This window comes from Mercenaria mercenaria, chromosome 5 (genome assembly GCF_021730395.1).
Source record: "Mercenaria mercenaria strain notata chromosome 5, MADL_Memer_1, whole genome shotgun sequence".
NCBI classification, from domain to species: domain Eukaryota; kingdom Metazoa; phylum Mollusca; class Bivalvia; order Venerida; family Veneridae; genus Mercenaria; species Mercenaria mercenaria.
Genome location: NC_069365.1, coordinates 41,315,464 through 41,335,162, shown reverse-complemented (window position 1 = coordinate 41,335,162; position 19,699 = coordinate 41,315,464). Strand labels below are relative to the sequence as shown.

Genomic DNA, 19,699 nt, shown 5'->3' with positions numbered 1-19,699 from the left:
GTTACTTTTTTCTTCTGTTTTGCCACGAAAGGCTATGTTTTGTTTTCCCAGCAAAACTATTGTTTTAACAATAGATGTCAAGGCTTTCTTATTTTTCTCAACTTTGTTTCTGTAAGCGTTCGAGCCAAACTCAACAACACTTTTTTCTTGATTTTGACATATTTTCATGAATTTGTCAGCTTTAGTCATTGCAGTAATTACTGTGATCAGGTGATTTTTTGTGCATCCCTATAATCCTAGACACATTGCTCCAGTCTACAAGGGGCTTAGCAACGAGAGTGTTTTCAGATGGATTAAAGACAAAACAAGGTGCACAAAAAAACACCATTGACTGAAGGACTATACCTTAAATACGGGTAGTTTTCAGTATCAAACACTAGGTCAGGTACACGCCTAGCTGCCCCGCTTTTGCAGTGAGTGCTTTTAGGCTTTACCCAACTCCGCGAAGGCTCAAACCTTGATATTAAAGTCGACATTTTCATGGAATCAGACATTCGGAGTCTTCTTGTGACATCAATGGTTCCAAAGTCTAGAAACCGCGCACCCAGGGAGCAACCCGCAGAGTACCCATCATTCTGGCAGTGATCTGCCTGAAATTGTTTTGGGGAAGATGTGGACTCCTTGGGAGAAGATTTTGTGTTGTCATCCAAAAATGACTGAGAATTATCAGCAGGAACAGGTGATGAACTTTCACTGTCATCTGGAGTAGAATTTGGGGTTTTAAAACATTGAAAAATGGACTTTTGTCCAGGAAGAGGTCGAGGAGGTTTTCTGGAGCTCATCTCTATTAAATATATAGAGAGATCTTTATAGAGCTCAAAAATGCCTTTGTAATATATATATATATATAGATATATATTTATCACATATATAATCTGTAATTTTTACAGAAATTACAAAGTATGAAAAAAAATCAAGTCAGATATTTGCGTACTCGTACCTGTATTATATTAATATAATGCTGTACTTTAAATAGTGACCAGAACCGAATCGCTACACATACATGTAAACGATAAGTTAGTGCTATGTAGGAGTGACGTCATCGGTATAGATGGAGTTAAATGTGACATTTTGGCAGGTGTCAAAACTGACCTAGATTAATTTAGGTTGCTTTCGGTACCCAGTACTCTTGCACTAAGTTCAAACCCGTTTACACCATATCATGTTTATAAATTATATGTGTACATAGTAAATGAAATACATTGGATATGAACTTGATTTTTTTTTAAAAAAAAAACATGCTCTTCAATATTTCATATTTCAAAAAGTCAAGTCGGCCAAAAAAGTATTACGCAGTTGCGTAAACTGCGTAATGGGCGCTGCGCCCCTGGCGTCAATCTATAAATGATTCACAAACGTTTCAATTTGTTCCCACATAATGTTTTCAGAGCATAATTTACGAATGAAATACTGCTGTATATTCATACTATTGTTTATTTTACGCACTTAACTATGGGTTATCCATATATGGAGCGCAAGGTTTGAATTCAAGGTAAATGTTTTAGTAAAACAAGAACTGATAAACGCCATTTTTACAATAATGACAGCAGAGACATTTTCTCTCTGTTATATTGCTCTTCAAGAGAAAAAACAGGCTAAAATGACTTATATTTATTGTTTCCATGTAGCTAGAGTGTCTGCGGACGAGAAAAATGATATATAATACATCTATATTTGTATAAGTTTCAGCAGTTCCACAGAATGTGTCGCATTTTTAGCCATTTTTCAGCGTTATGCTGTTGCACTGAAAAATTGGATAAACTGTGTTGAATTTTGTGGAAAGACTATGATATGCTGAAGATTGTTTGTAACCTTTTTTACAACTTCAACAATATCGCTTTTAGGTATTTTTTATTTCAATCAAATCGGATAAAAACTGTCAAAGATACAGCAATTTCTGCAAAACAATACTCCGTTATGCTGTTTTTCTAAAAACAACTGTGTTAATTTAAAATAGGTGAAAAATATGTTGTAAAATGCATAAAAACTATTAAACATAATTAGATATTTGCTTAAGTATGTTGTTTTCAATAATAAAGTATGGAATTGCAACCAAAAAATGATATTGCTAAAATAACATTTCTTGTATTTTCACGGGTACTTTAATCAGAATATTTGTAGTGTCCGCAACACAGTAGATACAGGAAATGAAAGTGATCCAAATGACAGCGAGTTACTGATTACAAAACGCAGTTGTGATGCACATTATTTGTGCAAAATTGACCTTACGCCAGATAGCCTGTAGCCACGCCTACCAGTTTTCAGGGGGAACAATTCATGCTAGGCCCGACAAACAAAGGAATCAAATGGCGACGGCAGAAATATTTTCAGGGTTTTTTTCGGCCGTTTTTATAGCCGTTATTCGGCTATATTCCCAATGCCAAAAAGTATGTTTTTTTCCCAAAATGAGTGAGAAAATTCCCAATCTACATTCTGAAAAAAAATTCATCAAAATTGAACAAAAATTGACTAAATTATGGACAATTTTGTAATGGAAGTATGTTAAAGATGTTCTAAAATGTGAAATAAGTGTATGAGAAATGTCTTTAAACACATCTTTACTTTATCCTATGGGACTAAATATTTCCCAATTTGGAACATTTACGCGTCAAAATTCCCAATTTTGGGGGTATAGGCTATGTTCCCAAATTAGCTAGAAAAAACCCTGATTTTGCCGGACATTCTAGTTGATTTCGGCGTACGCTACCTCAATTCACACGTATTTCTAAAGTGAAAAGACAAAACACAATCGTTAATAAGTGGACGTTCTGTAGCGAAACATAAATTCTACAAAAAACAACGATATGTTGTTGTTAAAAGCCGGGAACTGCACCCGAGTATGAGAAAAACTAAACAAGGCAGGGGGCCGAGCGGAAAACACGTAAGAAAGACGGAAATCTCTGAAACCATTATAGCTGATTTTGTGGGTTTTTTTAATTGTCCGTTTCTTTTTCATTATAGAAACGTCAAATTTCGATCTCCCAGAAATCATGTAGGGTATGACTATATTAAGCAGACTAGAACATTGATTTTTATTAATTAAGGTTGAAATCAGACTGTGGATTCTGAATCCTATTTCAAATTAATCATTCTCATCCATCAGATGTTCGTCAAAATCCCAAGACGAACCTCTGATTTATTTCTGTCGTTTATTTGGTGAGCATGCGCACTCGTAATTACTACCGGGAGAAGTTTCAGCCAATCAATGTTCGCCACTATTTGGCACGCCGAATTGAAAATTCAAACAATATGTAAGCAAGGTAGTTGATAACGATGTATAAAGGCGATATTCCATGATTGCGATTAAAAAAGATTTATTTCTGTTATTCGATGTTAAGAAATTTACCTGAAGAAATAATAATATTCCTCGTAAGTCGGCATCGATATGAAAGGACGCGGTCGCGCTTTTTACGGACGATTTTGATTGGTTCGCTACATTTTGTCGCGAAACGACGCTGATTGGCTGAAACGTTTTACCTGTAATGTAACCAAACCACAAATATCGGCGAAATATGCCAGAGGTTCATCCGGGGAACCACGGTAGACCTCTGGTATGCGAGAATGAAATTAATTAGATAAATTAAATAAGGTAATTTACATGTAAAAATTGTCACTTGTGTCATTTAAGAAACGTCGGATTTCGAAATACCGGAACTCATTTAAGATGCTCATATCATTGTTCAACATTATTCAGATACATAGCATTTAATGTCTAATACTTAGACATGATGTGTTTTAAGTATAAGTAAAGAAAGTTCTCTTATTAGAATTAAAACGTGTAAATGATAAATAAATAAGATATAGTCCAAGGCGATGATATAGTCCATACTCATTTCAAGACATATACCGGCGCATCGCAGCTTAAAACAATGTTTGAGCCTACCAAATTTCTTTATAAAGTATACAGAATGAATGTATAATTTTTTGTTTAAGAACATATCTTCTTTATACGAAATATGCTATTTTTTCTGGAATTTTAGACGAAGTTTACGCTGTCTATTAAAATGAAATTTGGAACGAAAGCATACACCGAGTGCTAAGTCAAAACTTTGAGCGCCTGGAAAATTGTTGATTAGACTCATTAAAATAATCTTATATTAATCATAGTTTTTTATTGAGTCGGCTAAACGATGAAATCGTTTTGACGAGTCCTTGCTATCCAGCGATTCTCTAAGTCTAAATGGAGTCCGGCACTAAGTTTGACGGACAAAATGGCGGCTAACAACAAGGCTTATCAGTTCTGTTATCTGATTGGTCAGTTGGAACCTGTCAGTCAACACTGGCGTAAGGTCAATTATTTTGCTGCTATGCCAACAATAATTTTTACATATTGGATTTGCTGACTGTAGTGTCCGCAACGTTTTGTAGTGTCCGCAACACTTATTATTTTTAAGAAACCAATTTTATCAGCTCAAATTCTGTGTTTTAAATGTCCATATCATTCTGTAAGACAACGGAATTTATAATTAAACCTAAAGTGCCAACAAAAATAACAAGAGCACCGCCTTGCGGGTGCTGACGCTCATCTGATTTTTTTTGTATAATAGAAATGTTGTCCTACCCATGATTTTCTAAGTCTAAAAAGGGCCATCATTCTTGCAAAAAGCAGGATAGAGTTATGTTTCTTGATGTACAGTGTCCACTTATGATTGTGAAAAACTGTTGCAAGTTTTAAAGCAATAGCATTGATAGTTTATGAGAAAAGTTGCCTTAAACATAATACTCAACCAAGAAAATGATTTTCTAAGTCCAAAAGGGGCAATAATTATTGCAAAAAGCAGGATGGAGTTATGTTGCTTGCTGTACAGGGTCAGCTTATGATGGTGAACAAGTGTTGCAAGTTTCAAAGCAATAGCTTTGACAGTTTAAGAGAAAAAGTTGACCTAAACATAAAACTTAACCAAGAAATCTGATATTTTCTAAGTCTAAAAGGGGCCATAAATCTTGCAAAAAGCAGGATGGAGTTATGTTTCTTGCTGTACAGGGTCAGCTTATGATGGTGAACAAGTGTTGCAAGTTTTAAAGCAATAGCTTTGATAGTTTAGGATAAAAGCTGACCTAAACATAAAACTTAACCAAGAAATCTGATATTTTCTAAGTACAAAAGGGGCCATAAATCTTGCAAAAAGCAAGATGGAGTTATGTTTCTTGCTATACAGGGTCAGCTTATGATGGTGAACAAGTCTTCCAAGTTTCAAAGCAATAGCTTTGATAGTTTAGGAGAAAAGCTGACCTAAACATAAAACTTAACCAGGCAACGCCGACGCCGACGCCGACGCCGACAACCGCTCAAGTGATGACAATAACTCATCATTTTTTTTCAAAAAATCAGATGAGCTAAAAATGAAACAGGGCTATAACATAAAACTTGCTAAGAAGCCTTGCAGCTTTTGTCGAGAAGAATATTAAATACGTATATTAGTTTGTATTACTTAGGGTCCAAGATGAAACCATGAGTAGTGTTTTCAAACTAGTTTTATTAGTACCGTAGATACCCGTGTATAATGCGCACCCGTGTATAATGCGCACCCCCGATCTTAGTCCAAAATCCTGGGAAAAAAAAAAAAAAAAAAAATTTTGGTCAATTTTGAGGTGGATGGAAAACGAAAGTAGAGTTTACATCGACACCAGTAATAAATTTTATCTCCACGGCGGAGAGCAGCATCGGTCTCACGGTACTATCGATTTTTGTTTTCTCGAAAATAAAACCAGTAAATTATTGTTATATTTGTTGTTTTACCTTTTTTAATTCACTATTTTGAATAAATAAATAGCAGCTGATTCAATATTTCGGAATGGTATCTTTCAAAATGACATGAGCTTCTCAATTTAAACTGGTAACAAGAGGTGTGATAGTCTTTTTGTCACGATCATAAAGCCAGTAATTACCGGCAATCAACGTGTCACCTCGTGTCAATTATGTTGTTCACAGTTTGATCTCGGTTAAAGATAATTCTCGATCTTTAATTAGTAACATAATTTTTGTGAATTATAAACATTTCTTTCGTCAAAATACTTTTAAATTTATATGAAATTAATTTTGTTTGAAAGAAAAATAAACAATTCGATCTTTTACGGAACGTAACGGCAATCTTAGATTTTAGCGGAGACAGTAAGCGCGGGGGGTAGTTTCCCTTTACCAAAATGGCAAACATCGGTAACAAACTTGTTTTGAAGTTGGAAAATTGTCTATACCTGTGTATTATGCGCACCCACGATTCGGGGGTGGTCCCGGGGGTCAAAAAACTGCGCATTATACATGGGTATCTACGGTATTGACATTTGAAGATACAGTTGAACAGCATTTTAACTTGCAAAAGATTTTGTAGTGTCCGCAACGTTTTGTAGTGTCCGCAACAGACCTAATATGCTTAAATCTATCCTGCTTTTCTGATTTTTGACATTTTTTTTCAATCAAATTACATGAGTATACATATTTAATACTGGCCTTTGCTGGATTATACCATAAATCCTAAGTCCTCATTAGGCATGTTATTTGCAAAAAAAAGGAACTAAACTTTATGAATATTCAAAGAAGTTATAAATAGCTCGTTACAACAAAAATGACACAAATTATTGAAGGAACTTATGCAGGTATTGACTTGAAACTTCACGTGTCTTCGGGGTTATAAAACTAGTTGATAGCGGCAAGTTCCATAACTCTGACCTTCATTTTGGCCAAATTATGCCCCCTTTTGGACTTAGAAAATTCTGGTTAAAGTTTTGCGTGCAAGTACATACAGCTAATACTAAAAGGCATATAGATTTGAAACTTATTTTTTCTTTTTCTAGATCAATTACCAACTTCACTGGGTCAAGTCCCATAATTCTGACATGTATTTTTTGCAAATTATGCCCCCTTTTTGACATAGAAAATTCTGGTTGAAGTTTTACATGAAAGTTACTATCTCCAAAACTAATGCAGATATTGACTTGAAACTTCACATGTGTCTTCTGGGTTATAAAACTAGTTGATAGCAGCAAGTCCAATAACTCTGACCTTCATTTTTGCCAAATTATGCCACCTTTTAGACTTAGAAAATCCTGGTTAAAGTTTTGCGTGCAAGTACATACAGCTATTACTAAAAGGCATATAGATTTGAAACTTATTTTTTTCTTTTTCTAGGTCAATTGCCAACCTCACTGGGTTACATGTAAGTCCCATAACTCTGACATGTATTTTTTGCAAATTATGCCCCCCTTTTGACTTAGAAAATCCTGGTTAAAGTTTAGCATGCAAGTACATACAGCTATTACTAAAAGGCATATAGATTTGAAACTTATTTTTTATATGAAAGTTACTATCTCCAAAACTAATGCAGATATTGAATTGAAACTTCACATGTGCCTTTGGGGTTATAAAACTAGTTGATAGCAACAGTCCCATAACTCTGATATGCATTTTGGTCGAATTATGTCCCCTTTTGAACTTAAAACTCTTTTGATATTTAACCTTTTTGGGTAATATTTTCCTGCTTCTGGGACAATATTTTGAAGAGTCGAGCTTGGCTGTCTTACGGACAACTCTTGTTCATAGGGGCAGTTGTGGGAGACATGCGCTCTTCTCAAAAGCATCTCTAGTTTTCCTCTTTTCTTTTACCGCAGATTTGGTAATTATTTTGTTTAATTACTTATATGGAAATATCGAAATCGGAACCGGTTCTTTATGAAATGGTATATACCGGTACTTTTCGAAGTGATTACTCGGTATGGTACCGATACCGGGAACCAGTATCCAACCCTAGACATGTATATAAGCTAACATAGAAGAAACCTTTAACTTTGTACTTGTACACATGCACACTTGAAGCGATCACAAAAGCTCACCCTGTCAGTACGTGACAGGTGAGCTAAAAATATAATGAAATATTTTATCATATTGAAGGGAGGTAATAAATAAACAAATGACATGCATGACATTTATATAGTACTAAAGAAGCATTTTTTAAAATTACACACCATAACAAGAGGGTCATGATGACCCTATATCGCTCACCTGTTAAACTTGGCTTTGGAATCATCAAGATAAACATCCTGACCAAGTTTCATGAAGATGATCCATAAATGTGGTCTCTCCTTTGATTTGAGTGGGTGACCTAGTTTTTGACCCAACATGACCCAGTTTCGAACCTGGCCTAGGAATCATCAAGATAAAAATTCTGACCAAGTTTCATAAAGATAGGGTCATAAATATGGCCTCTAAGGCGTTAACATGCTTTTCCTTTGATCTAACCTTGTGATCTAGTTTTTGACCCAACATGACCCAGTTTCTAACTTGGCCTAGAGATCATCAAGATAAACATTCTGTGTAAGTCTGTATCGAATCAAAGCATAAATGAAACCACTATAATTATGGCTTAAAGGGCCAAAATAGAAAATTTTGCCCCTTTCAGGTGCAGTAACTCTAGAACCCATGATAAAATCTAGCCAGTTTTCGAAAGGAACCAAGATCTTATTGAAGAAATGTTAAAGAAGTTTTGAACCAACCAACATTATCCTCCAAGAGCAAAAACAGGAGATATTATTTTGTGTTTTGGTACTGATAATTTTTAATGTAGTCACTGAAAGCTAGACAGAACTGAAGTGTTGTCAAACTATTGACAGATGCAGATATTTATAAACTGACTTCAAGTTCTATTCTGTTAGTTTGTTACTGTTAATTTCTTGTTACAAACAAGTTAACCAGTTTTACTACTTTTTGAAAATAGCTGTTCTGAAATGATTTTTTCTTATTGCTATACAGCCATGTATTTTCAGCTTGGGAATAATGAACAGTTTCGGAAAGAGAATGTTCCACACTTTGTTTATTTTGAAAGAGGTTGTGATAGAATTGTCATAACTGAAATATTTTACTTTTACTTTTGTTATTATTGAGAGAATTTAAATGTTATTATTCAGAGAATTTATATGTTTCTACAGAATTACTATACATATATATACTTCTTTTGGTCTTTATAAATTCTGATTTCCATTGGAAACTCTTTTGGAGAGGACACGTTTCAAGTAATTATGTAAAGATTTGGTTACCATACAAGCTAGGCAACATTTCTATTTCAGTAAAGTAAGTCTGTTCTTCCATTATTAAAATTTAGTAAAGCGAATTCTCAAAAAAGGGATCGTTCCAGGCATTGAAAGCTAACATCCACTAGCACAAGCTTTAGCTGTATTCTATTTACACTATTCAAACAATTTAATATAAAACAAAGCAATTGAGGATTTAAACATGTAATTAATACTTGAATATCTTTTAAAACATTCTTGTTTAGATTTTTATATTCCGGCTTGGCAGGAAAGCACACTAATTATTATGTGTAGTGTCCGCAACGTTTTCTTAAATGCCAAGTTGGAATTTGTTTTAGAGTTACAGTTTGTTTTATCTATAAAAGTCCTTCTGAAACAAATATTCTAATGTCCATGCATCAAATATAGCAAAGATAAACACTGCTGTTTGGAAGATATCACAAATTTTTGGCCTGTTTACCTTACAAAATATTTTTGCCAACATACTGATCGGTAAACTTATCATAAACATGGCTAATTTTTCATACAGAAGCTTACTATTTAACTTTCAGTGAACAATGTTATTCAATTATCTCATTGACAGTGACATTAAACCATGGAATTACTTTTGAATTCAATAATGCAATTATGTACTGTCCGCAACGTTTTTATACCTTTTCGTATTCTATTTATATGGCATTGCATTTCAAACTCACGTTAAAATAAATGGCTCTTTCTGATGAAGTATGTATCAAAGTTTTAAGTGTATGAAATAACATTTAATAATACTTGCTGGACTATATTTTAGAGAAAACTGTCTATTAATGTATTTTTAACACAAAATTTGGCAGTCATTCAGTTGTTAACTAATAAGTCGTTTTTCAAAATAAAAGTTCATGAAGGACAGAAATATTGTTTTTTTCTTTTACCAAATGCAAGGACTAGCTTAGAAATAATGGTATATGTTAAACATGTCTATTTTTGACCAGATTATATGAGTATAACATAAATGTATGTAGTGTCCGCAACGCACAATACCAGCAGTTGCTTTAAATTTCATAACTCAAGAACGGCATGGGTAGCAAGACGTTTTGACCCCTTGACATTTTGACCCCTAATAAAATAAGATGACACCTTGACCCCTTGACACTTTGTCCCCTATTTTCAATTTTTTCATAGTGACACTTTGACCCCTAATTTTTTTTTTATTTGCTTGGTTTAATTGAAAAATTTACATGTTATATGTCAATGTGCAGTATCTATAGTTAGCTTTTACAGTTTTTGTTGAATATTGACAGATATTCTGGCTCAAATATTTAACATTATTTTAGTGTTTTAAAAGGAACAGACATCAGAAAATAATACAATTTTAATCACATTATTTGAAGATTTTGACATCACAAGACACATCAAAGAATATGTAAAAAGGTGATAATGATATATAAATGGTAAGTATAAATGCTGTATTAAAATATAGAATGACTTTGAATCAAAGAAATCACTGATTTCAATTTTATGTAAGTGGGCTAATTTGCAAGTAATTATAAGATAAAGGTAGACTCATAGAACATGTCAGTCAGGTAAGTGTAAAATGTTAGCTCTATATCTCTATATTACCATGGTTACATTAATATCTAACTGAGTCAAACTGATATTGCATTTTGTAAATTCATTTGTGTATCTGGACTGCATTGTCTGATTAATGTTCTGTTTACTCATAATAAATTGAATCTGACTTATTCATTTGAGATGTTTGTCGGAATTACACACATTTGGCTATGTTTGGTAAGATGTTGGAATAAGTGCAATTATTTTCCACTAAGCTATAAATATTATAAGAGTTGTTGGACAACCCAAGGACATATTTTATCACACAAAGCAGTGTTTATATAATTGTACATTATAACATGTTTTGTTGCATTAAAAAATGTCAATGATAAATATATGCAAAATGATATTATAAGATTTACTAAGTATAATAGTATTGTAGTTATTGCAGTCAGAATAGATAGAATATCAAGGATGTGTTTGTTGATTTATTATAGTACAGTAAAATGGTGAAAAAATACTTCAGAAAATGGGAAAAGCATGAAACTTGGTACATAACTACTTTAGGGCAAAATACTAAAAATGAGCATGAGACCCACTCCGAAAAATCCAATATGGCCGAAAAATCCAAGATGGCCGCCATATATTATATATTTTCAAAAATACATAATATTATATATAAAATTTCTATTGACACTTACAGTCATCAGTATTATAAGCTAAAACCACCTGCCTGAATAAATCCAAACATATTATATTAACAAAAATACAGCTCTTCCAACAAAAATGAAAAAAGTTGTCTCCCTTGGATAAAATGTGCTATTAAGCAGAAGAAAAGTCATAATGCATTTATATGAATCAAAATTAAGTATATAATGGTAACTGGCATATCAAGAATGTTTATAATGGCAACAGTCCTGTACAGAACTTTACAACAATTGTAAATTAATTAATTATAAATACATACGAACTTCGGTAACTGGAACCCATCAGGACTGACTAAATTTATTCGAATTATCGGTAGTATGAGTGATCGAAAAATATATTATAAAGGAATTTGTTTGGGACCTGATGTCCAAAATTCGACCGCGTTCTCTACACTCATGGAGACCATAATTATTAATTATCATGTTCTTATCGGAGTCTACTGTATTTCTTCTACATTGTACAAGTTCTTACTGTGTCCTGCTAATTTTTACAACGTAGTGGGAACGTAGCTTAGTGTAACGGGGGTATAAATTAATATTATCTATTTACCATTTGTACTTCCAGTTTAAGCAGTCCAATGTAAGAATAACACTGTCTTGTCAAACAAAACTAACCAGTACAGCTCGCGCTTACCGGTGAATCAAGCTTTTAAATGCATTTTCTACATCTTCCTACAAGCAAACTGTTCGTATTATATTTCTGGGGTATAAATGGAGGCTTTCGATACTCTTCTTTACAGCAAAACATGTCAAGTAGCTTGATCAACCATCTGTTCACATAAAGATTAGGGCTATAATGTGCATTCCTGCATCATCTGCTACACCTCTTGAACATACTAAAAAAGGTTGCCCATTAGGTCGGGCACATATGGGTGTCGGGTGTTCTATCACTTTCCTCAAATTCCTAGTCAAGATAAATAAGGCTGACCAGAGAGATCTTTGATATATTGGAACCTTTCCAATAGTTTTTGTCTCAAGTACCCGAGTCTCGTACCAATAGCTCCTCAAGTGCATTAGCAACCTCGATAAAGTCTGTCGAGGAAGACGTAATTTGTCAAACGTGCTGAAATGCTCTGCACTGCCTTATGCAAGTTAACTAAAGTTGTCGACAATCTCGTGCTTGTGTGTACTGACAAGAATATCTGACATGTACCTTATTTCAGATTTCAGCTCACTGTTCAGAGTAATATATTTCACAGAATAGTTACTAAGTGTTGTCCATGAAAGCAACTTTTATATTTTCAGCCTTACTCTTCTTTGTTACACAGTTAGCAATTTATTACGCAGACATTGTGACTGCGGGTGCAAAAAAAGGAACATTGTTTCATTTGATCCTACTAGTCCGTCACTATAATCTAGTCTTGCATTTCGAAGTCCCAACTGAAAGGGGTAGTTGTCGTACTTGGTGTCATAGGAACCACAATTTTATATAGCAACTAAGTTAATTGACCTTCACATTCTCCATATTACTTACCATCTATAAACAAGGTTTCATAAAGAAATCTTTAGAATTTGCAATTTTGAAGTTATTGAAGAATCCGCCATTTGCAAATGATGGACAGACATACAGACGGACAAAATGATGTACAAGAGGAGAAAATAAGATAACAAGCATGTTCTCAATTTGTCCCTCTGTCTATGTAAAATTTCTCAAGAAACAATCTCTCCTTGTTTTGAAGAAATGCAGGATGACACTTTGTGTCATATTCGTGCACTATTTATTGCCATAGCAACAACATTTGTTGCCATAGGAACAAATTTAAATGACATTGGCATTCTCTGCATTGCCATCTATTCATGTACCATGAATCACGAAAAATTCTGCTGTAGTTTCAAAGTTATTGCAGTATCCCACTCTGCATGGCTGACGTATTGACATGCATACAGGGGCAACCCATAAGCCCCATCTGGCTAAATACTGGTAAGGGAATAACAACAATGTTTCAATATGCTGCTGTGGAGGGAATTCAAGTGAAATAATATAAATTACATATATTAAAACAAAATATTCTTTAAAATATGAAAACTACACAATGATAATATTAAACTAAGTTTTAAAGGTTAGATTTTAGCCGTTACCAAGGAAACAGAAAGAAACTAACAACATTTGAATTGTTATTTTTGCATTTGATGCAAATTTAGGATTTATTTTATTATATACATTTATATTTAGTGCATTTTGGGGGTGAATGTAAATATAATGACATTTCATTAGAATCTTCTAAGGTAAATATTGAGTTTTGGCGGCCATTTTGGAAAATGGCCGCCATATCGGCCATCTTGACAGATATCAAATGGGTCCCATGAAAAAAATGTTTTTAATGCTTTAATAAATAGCTGTGCCTATTTTGGTGCTTTTCCCATTTTCTGAAGTATTTTGGCATTTTCTGTTACGAATTGATCGCACTATTAATGTAAATGAATATATATTTTGTGGAGTGTAAAATTTCACTAATAAGATTTGAACAATTAAAGTCTAACACTTATTATAATAGCATTTTATTTCACGTTTATCAATTTTTCAATGTATTTTCATAAAAATGATATTTCAATATTAAACTAATTTCAAATATAAAATTATTCAAAAATAACATCAATTACAATTATTCTTAAACAGATTATCAAATTTATCTATCATTTAATTTATTGTTTAAAGGCATACTTGAACTCCATCAATAGGGTGGTGATTGGATTAAAAACTTACTGAGGTGTGATAATTGGATTACACTGCACTGTAAACTGAAGTGTGCCCCTAATTACTCTAATCTAGGTACAATACAATAAGCATGTTACCTAATGGGGTCTCACCTTCACAACATGTAACTAGTAGGTACTGTATATTAATTGAAATGTACTAGTATGTTGTTAAAGGTTATCGGGCTAATTTTTTATGAAAATTCCTTAAAATCAAAATGTTTTTTTTTTATCTAAGTTGAATATATTCAAAAGTTCGAAGATAGTGAATTAACTTTACAGAAAATGTGAGCAAAACAATAAAGTGATTTAATTAATCATAATAATTCAATAACCTTACACACATTTATATACTGATACAACTTCTTTGATACTGTCCATCATTCGTCATGTGAAGGAGCACGGTCTCACCAAAAGTTACCAGAACAGGACAACCGTTCATCAGCTGATAAGCAAGCTACTTGCTCTTCCTTTTCTACCGGGTCGGGACATCGAGAGAGCGTTCCAACGTCTGAGGGACCGCGCCATGACCAGCTCGCAGCCAGTGAGGATCTCTTCCAATACGTCTGGGACCAGTGGTTGTGCTCAAGTTTGTGGACGGGCGACGAGTGGAGTGTCTACAGGCAGCCTGTACACACAAACAACGACTGTGAGGGTTGGCACCGGCGCCTCAACCAGAAAGCTGGACGCAGCACGCTCCCATTCTTTGTGCTAGTTCCACTTCTTCATCAGGAAGGAAAGTTGGTATCAATCACTGTTGCTCTTGTCTCTCAACAGGCAGTGATCAGAAACCGTCGTCAAGTGTATGTGTCAATGGACAATCGTATTGGCGAGCTTTGGGACAAGTACGATGACCATGACATCGTGTGTGAAGACTTTCTTGCCCGGGTTGGTGAGATCTATGGCCGTATGTAAATCTAAAACTCAATTAAATTGAAAAAACAGTGCCAGTGCTTAATAATAGACTGACCAGTGCTCATCATGTAAATAGTGTACAAAGTGTATTATGTTTTATGTGATGTATTTTTCTTATTTGTGTCTTTGTTGTCTTTTGTATAATGTTTAATATTTATGTTGTCTGTTTCATGTAAATAGTGTACAAAGTGTACTTATTCAATGTATTTTATGATTTATGTGATGTATTTTTCTTATTTGTGTCGTTGTTGTCTTTTGTTTGACTTTTCTGTTTTACAGTATTCTGTCTTTTGTATAATGTTTAATATTTATATTGTCTGTTTCATGTAAATTGTGTAAAAAGTGTGCTTATTCAATGTATTTTATGTTTTATGTGATGTATTTTTCTTATTTGTGTCTTTGTTGTCTTTTGTTTGACTTTTCTGTTTTACAGTATTCTGTCTTTTGTATAATGTTTTATATTTATGTTACAATTTATGTTTTATATTTATGTTGTCTATTTCATGTAAATTGTGTATAAAGTGTACTTATTCAATGTATTTTATGTTTTATGTGATGTATTTTTCTTATTTGTGTCTTTGTTGTCTTTTGTTTGATTTTTATGTTTTACAGTCTTCTGTCTTTTGTATAATGTTTTGTATTTATGTTTTCTGTTTCATGTAAATAGTGTAGCGTTACTTGTATTTATTTATAAAAATGTACATTTATGAATAAAGTAGTATACCAGTAAATGAGAAGTTTCGAACAGAGAGTTATTTTATTATTTCAATTAGTAAATGAAGTTATTTATATCTAATTACTAACATGATTAGTAATTTCATCTAAATAATTTCTTAGATAACTGCAAACGTTTGTGAAACATCATTGTTAATAATACCAACACTCATAAACCATACTTTGTCACCTACTCATAGCCTAGAACTTGTACAAGTCCATCAATACAGCTTTTATCAATGACTTACATGCACATTAAGAAATTAAACTGCAGAAAAATATACCCCTAGCCACAAAAAATCTAAGGGGTCAAAGTGTCAAATAAAAAAAAAGTAGGGGTCAAGGTGTCACTGAAAATAGGGGTCAAAGTGTCACTAAGGGGTCAAGGTGTCATCTTTGGTAAAAAAATTTAAGGGGTCAAACTGTCAAGGGGTCAAACCGTCTGACATTCAACGGCATGTCATTAAAGGTTAAAAAATTACCATCTGATGCAGGAATAGCAAGAGAAAAAGTCCACCAAATCCCAAACTGATTGGCAAAAGTTGATTTTTTTACACCAAGTGCAACATGCCTGCAGACATTATTGTAAAAATGGCGAAATGGAAATTAGTTCATTAAATACACTGCTCATAACCAAACTGATCACTGGAAGCCATGCATCCGATAAACAGATTGCTAGAATGCAACCTGTTGACACTTCCAAAAAATACACATCATGACAAGCGCATATACAATCAATTGTAATAAGACAGACATACCCTAAAGCAACACAACTAAAATGATTCACACATATAATTTATGATCAACACTCCCTTTCTTTATGGCCTTCTAAAATCTGAAAAAAAATCTGTAAAATCTTTATCACTTACGGAGTACATCTGTCACTGTACTCATTTGCGATGGTTTCAATTCCACCTCCCGCTGCAGCTCCTACATACGAGGTATAACTCCCAACATCAAGACCGACAACCGACATTTTTTACCTCCTCGCCGTCGGCAGGAAAAATAACAAAAGCCTTGGAAGGGAAAGAAAATGTGCCGGTTACAAGTTTCAGCCGCAAACAGAAATTATTTTGTTCCGTTTTAAGTAGAAGATACAGAAGCTAATATTGAGCAAACATGTGATGTGTATCTTTATTTAGATATCGAAGAGTATGATTGCGAACGTTCGAGAACTTCTTGGAAAGATGTAAACACGCGTGAAAGTTCGACGCCTTCCGATTTTCGCCGTCAGAGGTTAAGTTATTTGGACGATTTCATTGGTAGAAAAAGCATAGCTAAACTCCGTTCCAGTTATCTTTCCGTAACGCTAACGAGTTAGGTGACAGATGCTAGTTTTAGGACTTTTCGCAAGCCGGTCGGAGACAGTTTTCCTTAGATTCAGCAGAAATCAACTAAACACAGATATTTCAAAGAAATAAAGCATACAGTTATCATGTATTTCTATGTTTTCTTAATCCCCATTAACTATATCCAATATCTGTCAATTATAATACTCTGTAGTCAATACACAGCTAACAGTGAAACATGGGTTCGCGAAAATATGGACTTTTCCAAAATATTACCGTATTTGGCTTGGTGGCAAAAGTTAATTAGGGAGAAGCAGGAGTCTAACAATGCACAGTGCTTTGCACATAAACCTTTCACCTACATATTCTGCATAATAAGACTACATATCAACCAATTACTTTTTGAAGTACTGTTACGTCTAAGGGTAACAACTGCTTGTTATTTAAAATACTTAAGGTATCAGAAAAATAAACCATCAGCTATTAACTATAACAAAGTTAATATTGATAAGTAACAATTTAGATACCTTGAAAATGTTTACTAGCAGTAAAATCCAATAATACTATTCAAGAATAGTAAAAAAATAAATCCAATCAGTATTAATTCCAAATTTAGTACCTCGAAATGTTTACTAGTAATAAAATCCAATTACGATATTCAAGAATAGTCCAAAAATTTATATTCAATCAGTATCATTTCTAAATTTCATTCAAAGAATATAAATCCTCTCTTCAAAGATATTTTTAAATCTACAATGTCAATGTAAATCCTTTAAATGTTAAATGTCGAAACTGGTATTTTTTTTTGTTATAAAAATACCTAAATAATAAGAATAACTAGAATAACTGCACACTTTTAAACACCTTTGAACAGATCTGTATTGTTTTAGCATCGCGTTTTAAGTATGGCCAGAAAAGTACACCCATGCACAACCTGACAATATTGGTAACCCCTGTATATTTTTGGTAACCGACGTTACTCCTCAATTGTCTCTGGTAACCTGCTTTTGATAATATGTATTACAATACGTTTCACATTTACGTGCTGGAGAAAGTGTGCGTGGGATCCTTTGAAGGTAATTATGACAGGGCAGTTTTTACTAGCAGTATTGTTAAACGTTACAAAACTTGGATTCTAGTCAAAAATGCATCTATGCACCACCACTCCTCAATACAGTTGCTGAAAAGAAATCGCAATGACATGATGAAATGGCTTTCTCAAATGTCCTCTGCAGACAGAAATAAAGTCATGAAAGACGCAAAAGGGGGGACTGTCCATGAGAAAATTACATTTAGAATCAGAAAAAAAGGTCTACTAAAAGAAATTCACAATGACATGTTAGTAGAAAAGGAGAAAAAATAAAAAAAGAGAAAGAGACTGGAAGCAGAAATAGACGATGAAAATGAGTTCGAAAATGATATGATTATAAACAATGAGAATTACAGTGTCGGTGAATATGTTGCAATTGCGTACCAGGACAGTTGGTACGGGTCCAGGTATTATTGAAAAAAAAACTTGTGATGACTCTCTGTTTGTGAATTTCATGGCTGCAACAAGGCGACCTTGGCATTTCACTTGGCCATCACGAAAGGATGTACAGCAAGTGTCTCTTGAATTTTTTATTAAGTGCGCATTTGTACCCGAGTGCAGAAATTCTAGACGCTTGTGGTACATTTCTGGTAACGAAGAAATAAACACAACATTAAAAAAATATATCAAAATATACTTTCGAGTTGTAAGAAAAGGTTGTTGTCTGTATGATAAGAACATGTTATTTATTCATTTCATTTGAGCCATGTCACGGCGAAAACCGTCTTTGACTTTGAGCCAACATTTGTGGGTTTGCCAAATTCCACATTCCTGGTTCAAGCTAATTTGATTGTTATGCATGCAACTGAGTTTTTAATTTGGATAACCAAGTGATATTGCTATGTTTTAGTGCTCACATGGTATAAATGAGATATTGATGCTTGTTATTGTTTTATATTTCTTCATCCAATGACACATGAATTAATATCGAAATCTATATTGATTGTTTGTCAACTTAAAGAAAGCTGACATGTATATACCAGGTCCTAGCCCCACCCAAAAAAAATATCTTTCAAAAGCTGCAAACTTGAAGAAAATCCATTAACAATAAGTATGTTAATTAATTTATTAAATACCAATTATTGATAATAATCGGTATTTTTCACATCTACGCGCGGCTGTTTATGGTGGACACATGTTTATGACGGAGTGTGTTTTCATTGAAAGATGCGGTAACCTTGCCATTTATGAGGTAATGTAATCCAATCAGAGAAAAGAATGAGCTTCCCAATGGCGTTACTTCCGTAAAATTGACCTAGAAAAAAGTATAAAGCTGTAAAGTCTTGTTAGATTTGTTGCCAAACCACAAGGTATATAAAATAAGGAGTTATTCCACCAAAAACTACGTTTTATAAGTTTTTTAATGATGTTTAAATTATTAAAATCCATCTATATTTACCCCACCGCATTTGCATTCAAAGTTCAGAGACACATGAAACGCGCCGAGGTCACGAGGCGTGTTCGTGTCGCCATATTGGACAATTTGAATTCCAAGCGGTAGTCTCAGTAAAAAGTCCATACCAAAAAATATAGATAATTTGGTCTTTAAAAATCAAAATACTTATTTGTAAATAGTATTTAAATATAATAAAATACTTATTTGATAACTATAAATGATAATATATGAACTTTTCACTCGAAGAAAATGACCTAGTTCCGAGTTGAAAAAGCTTCCAGGAAAAATTCAATAAACGTATAGTAAACCCTTGCATCGGTCTGTATACATTTAAAATGAGTCAAGC

At 33.5% G+C, this 19,699-nt stretch overlaps 1 protein-coding gene across 1 annotated transcript in view; it reads right to left on the bottom strand.

Annotated features, from left to right (window-relative positions):
* The window catches only part of LOC123556998 (heat shock 70 kDa protein 4-like), a 56,735-nt gene extending 39,921 nt beyond the window's left edge, over window positions 1–16,814 (bottom strand). The window contains exon 1 of the mRNA XM_045348160.2: window positions 16,448–16,814. Within this exon, the coding sequence (XP_045204095.2) occupies window positions 16,448–16,554 (107 nt within the window). The 5' untranslated portion in view covers window positions 16,555–16,814. The remainder of the gene's footprint in view (window positions 1–16,447) is intronic.
* Between the last annotated feature and the right edge of the window lie 2,885 nt (window positions 16,815–19,699).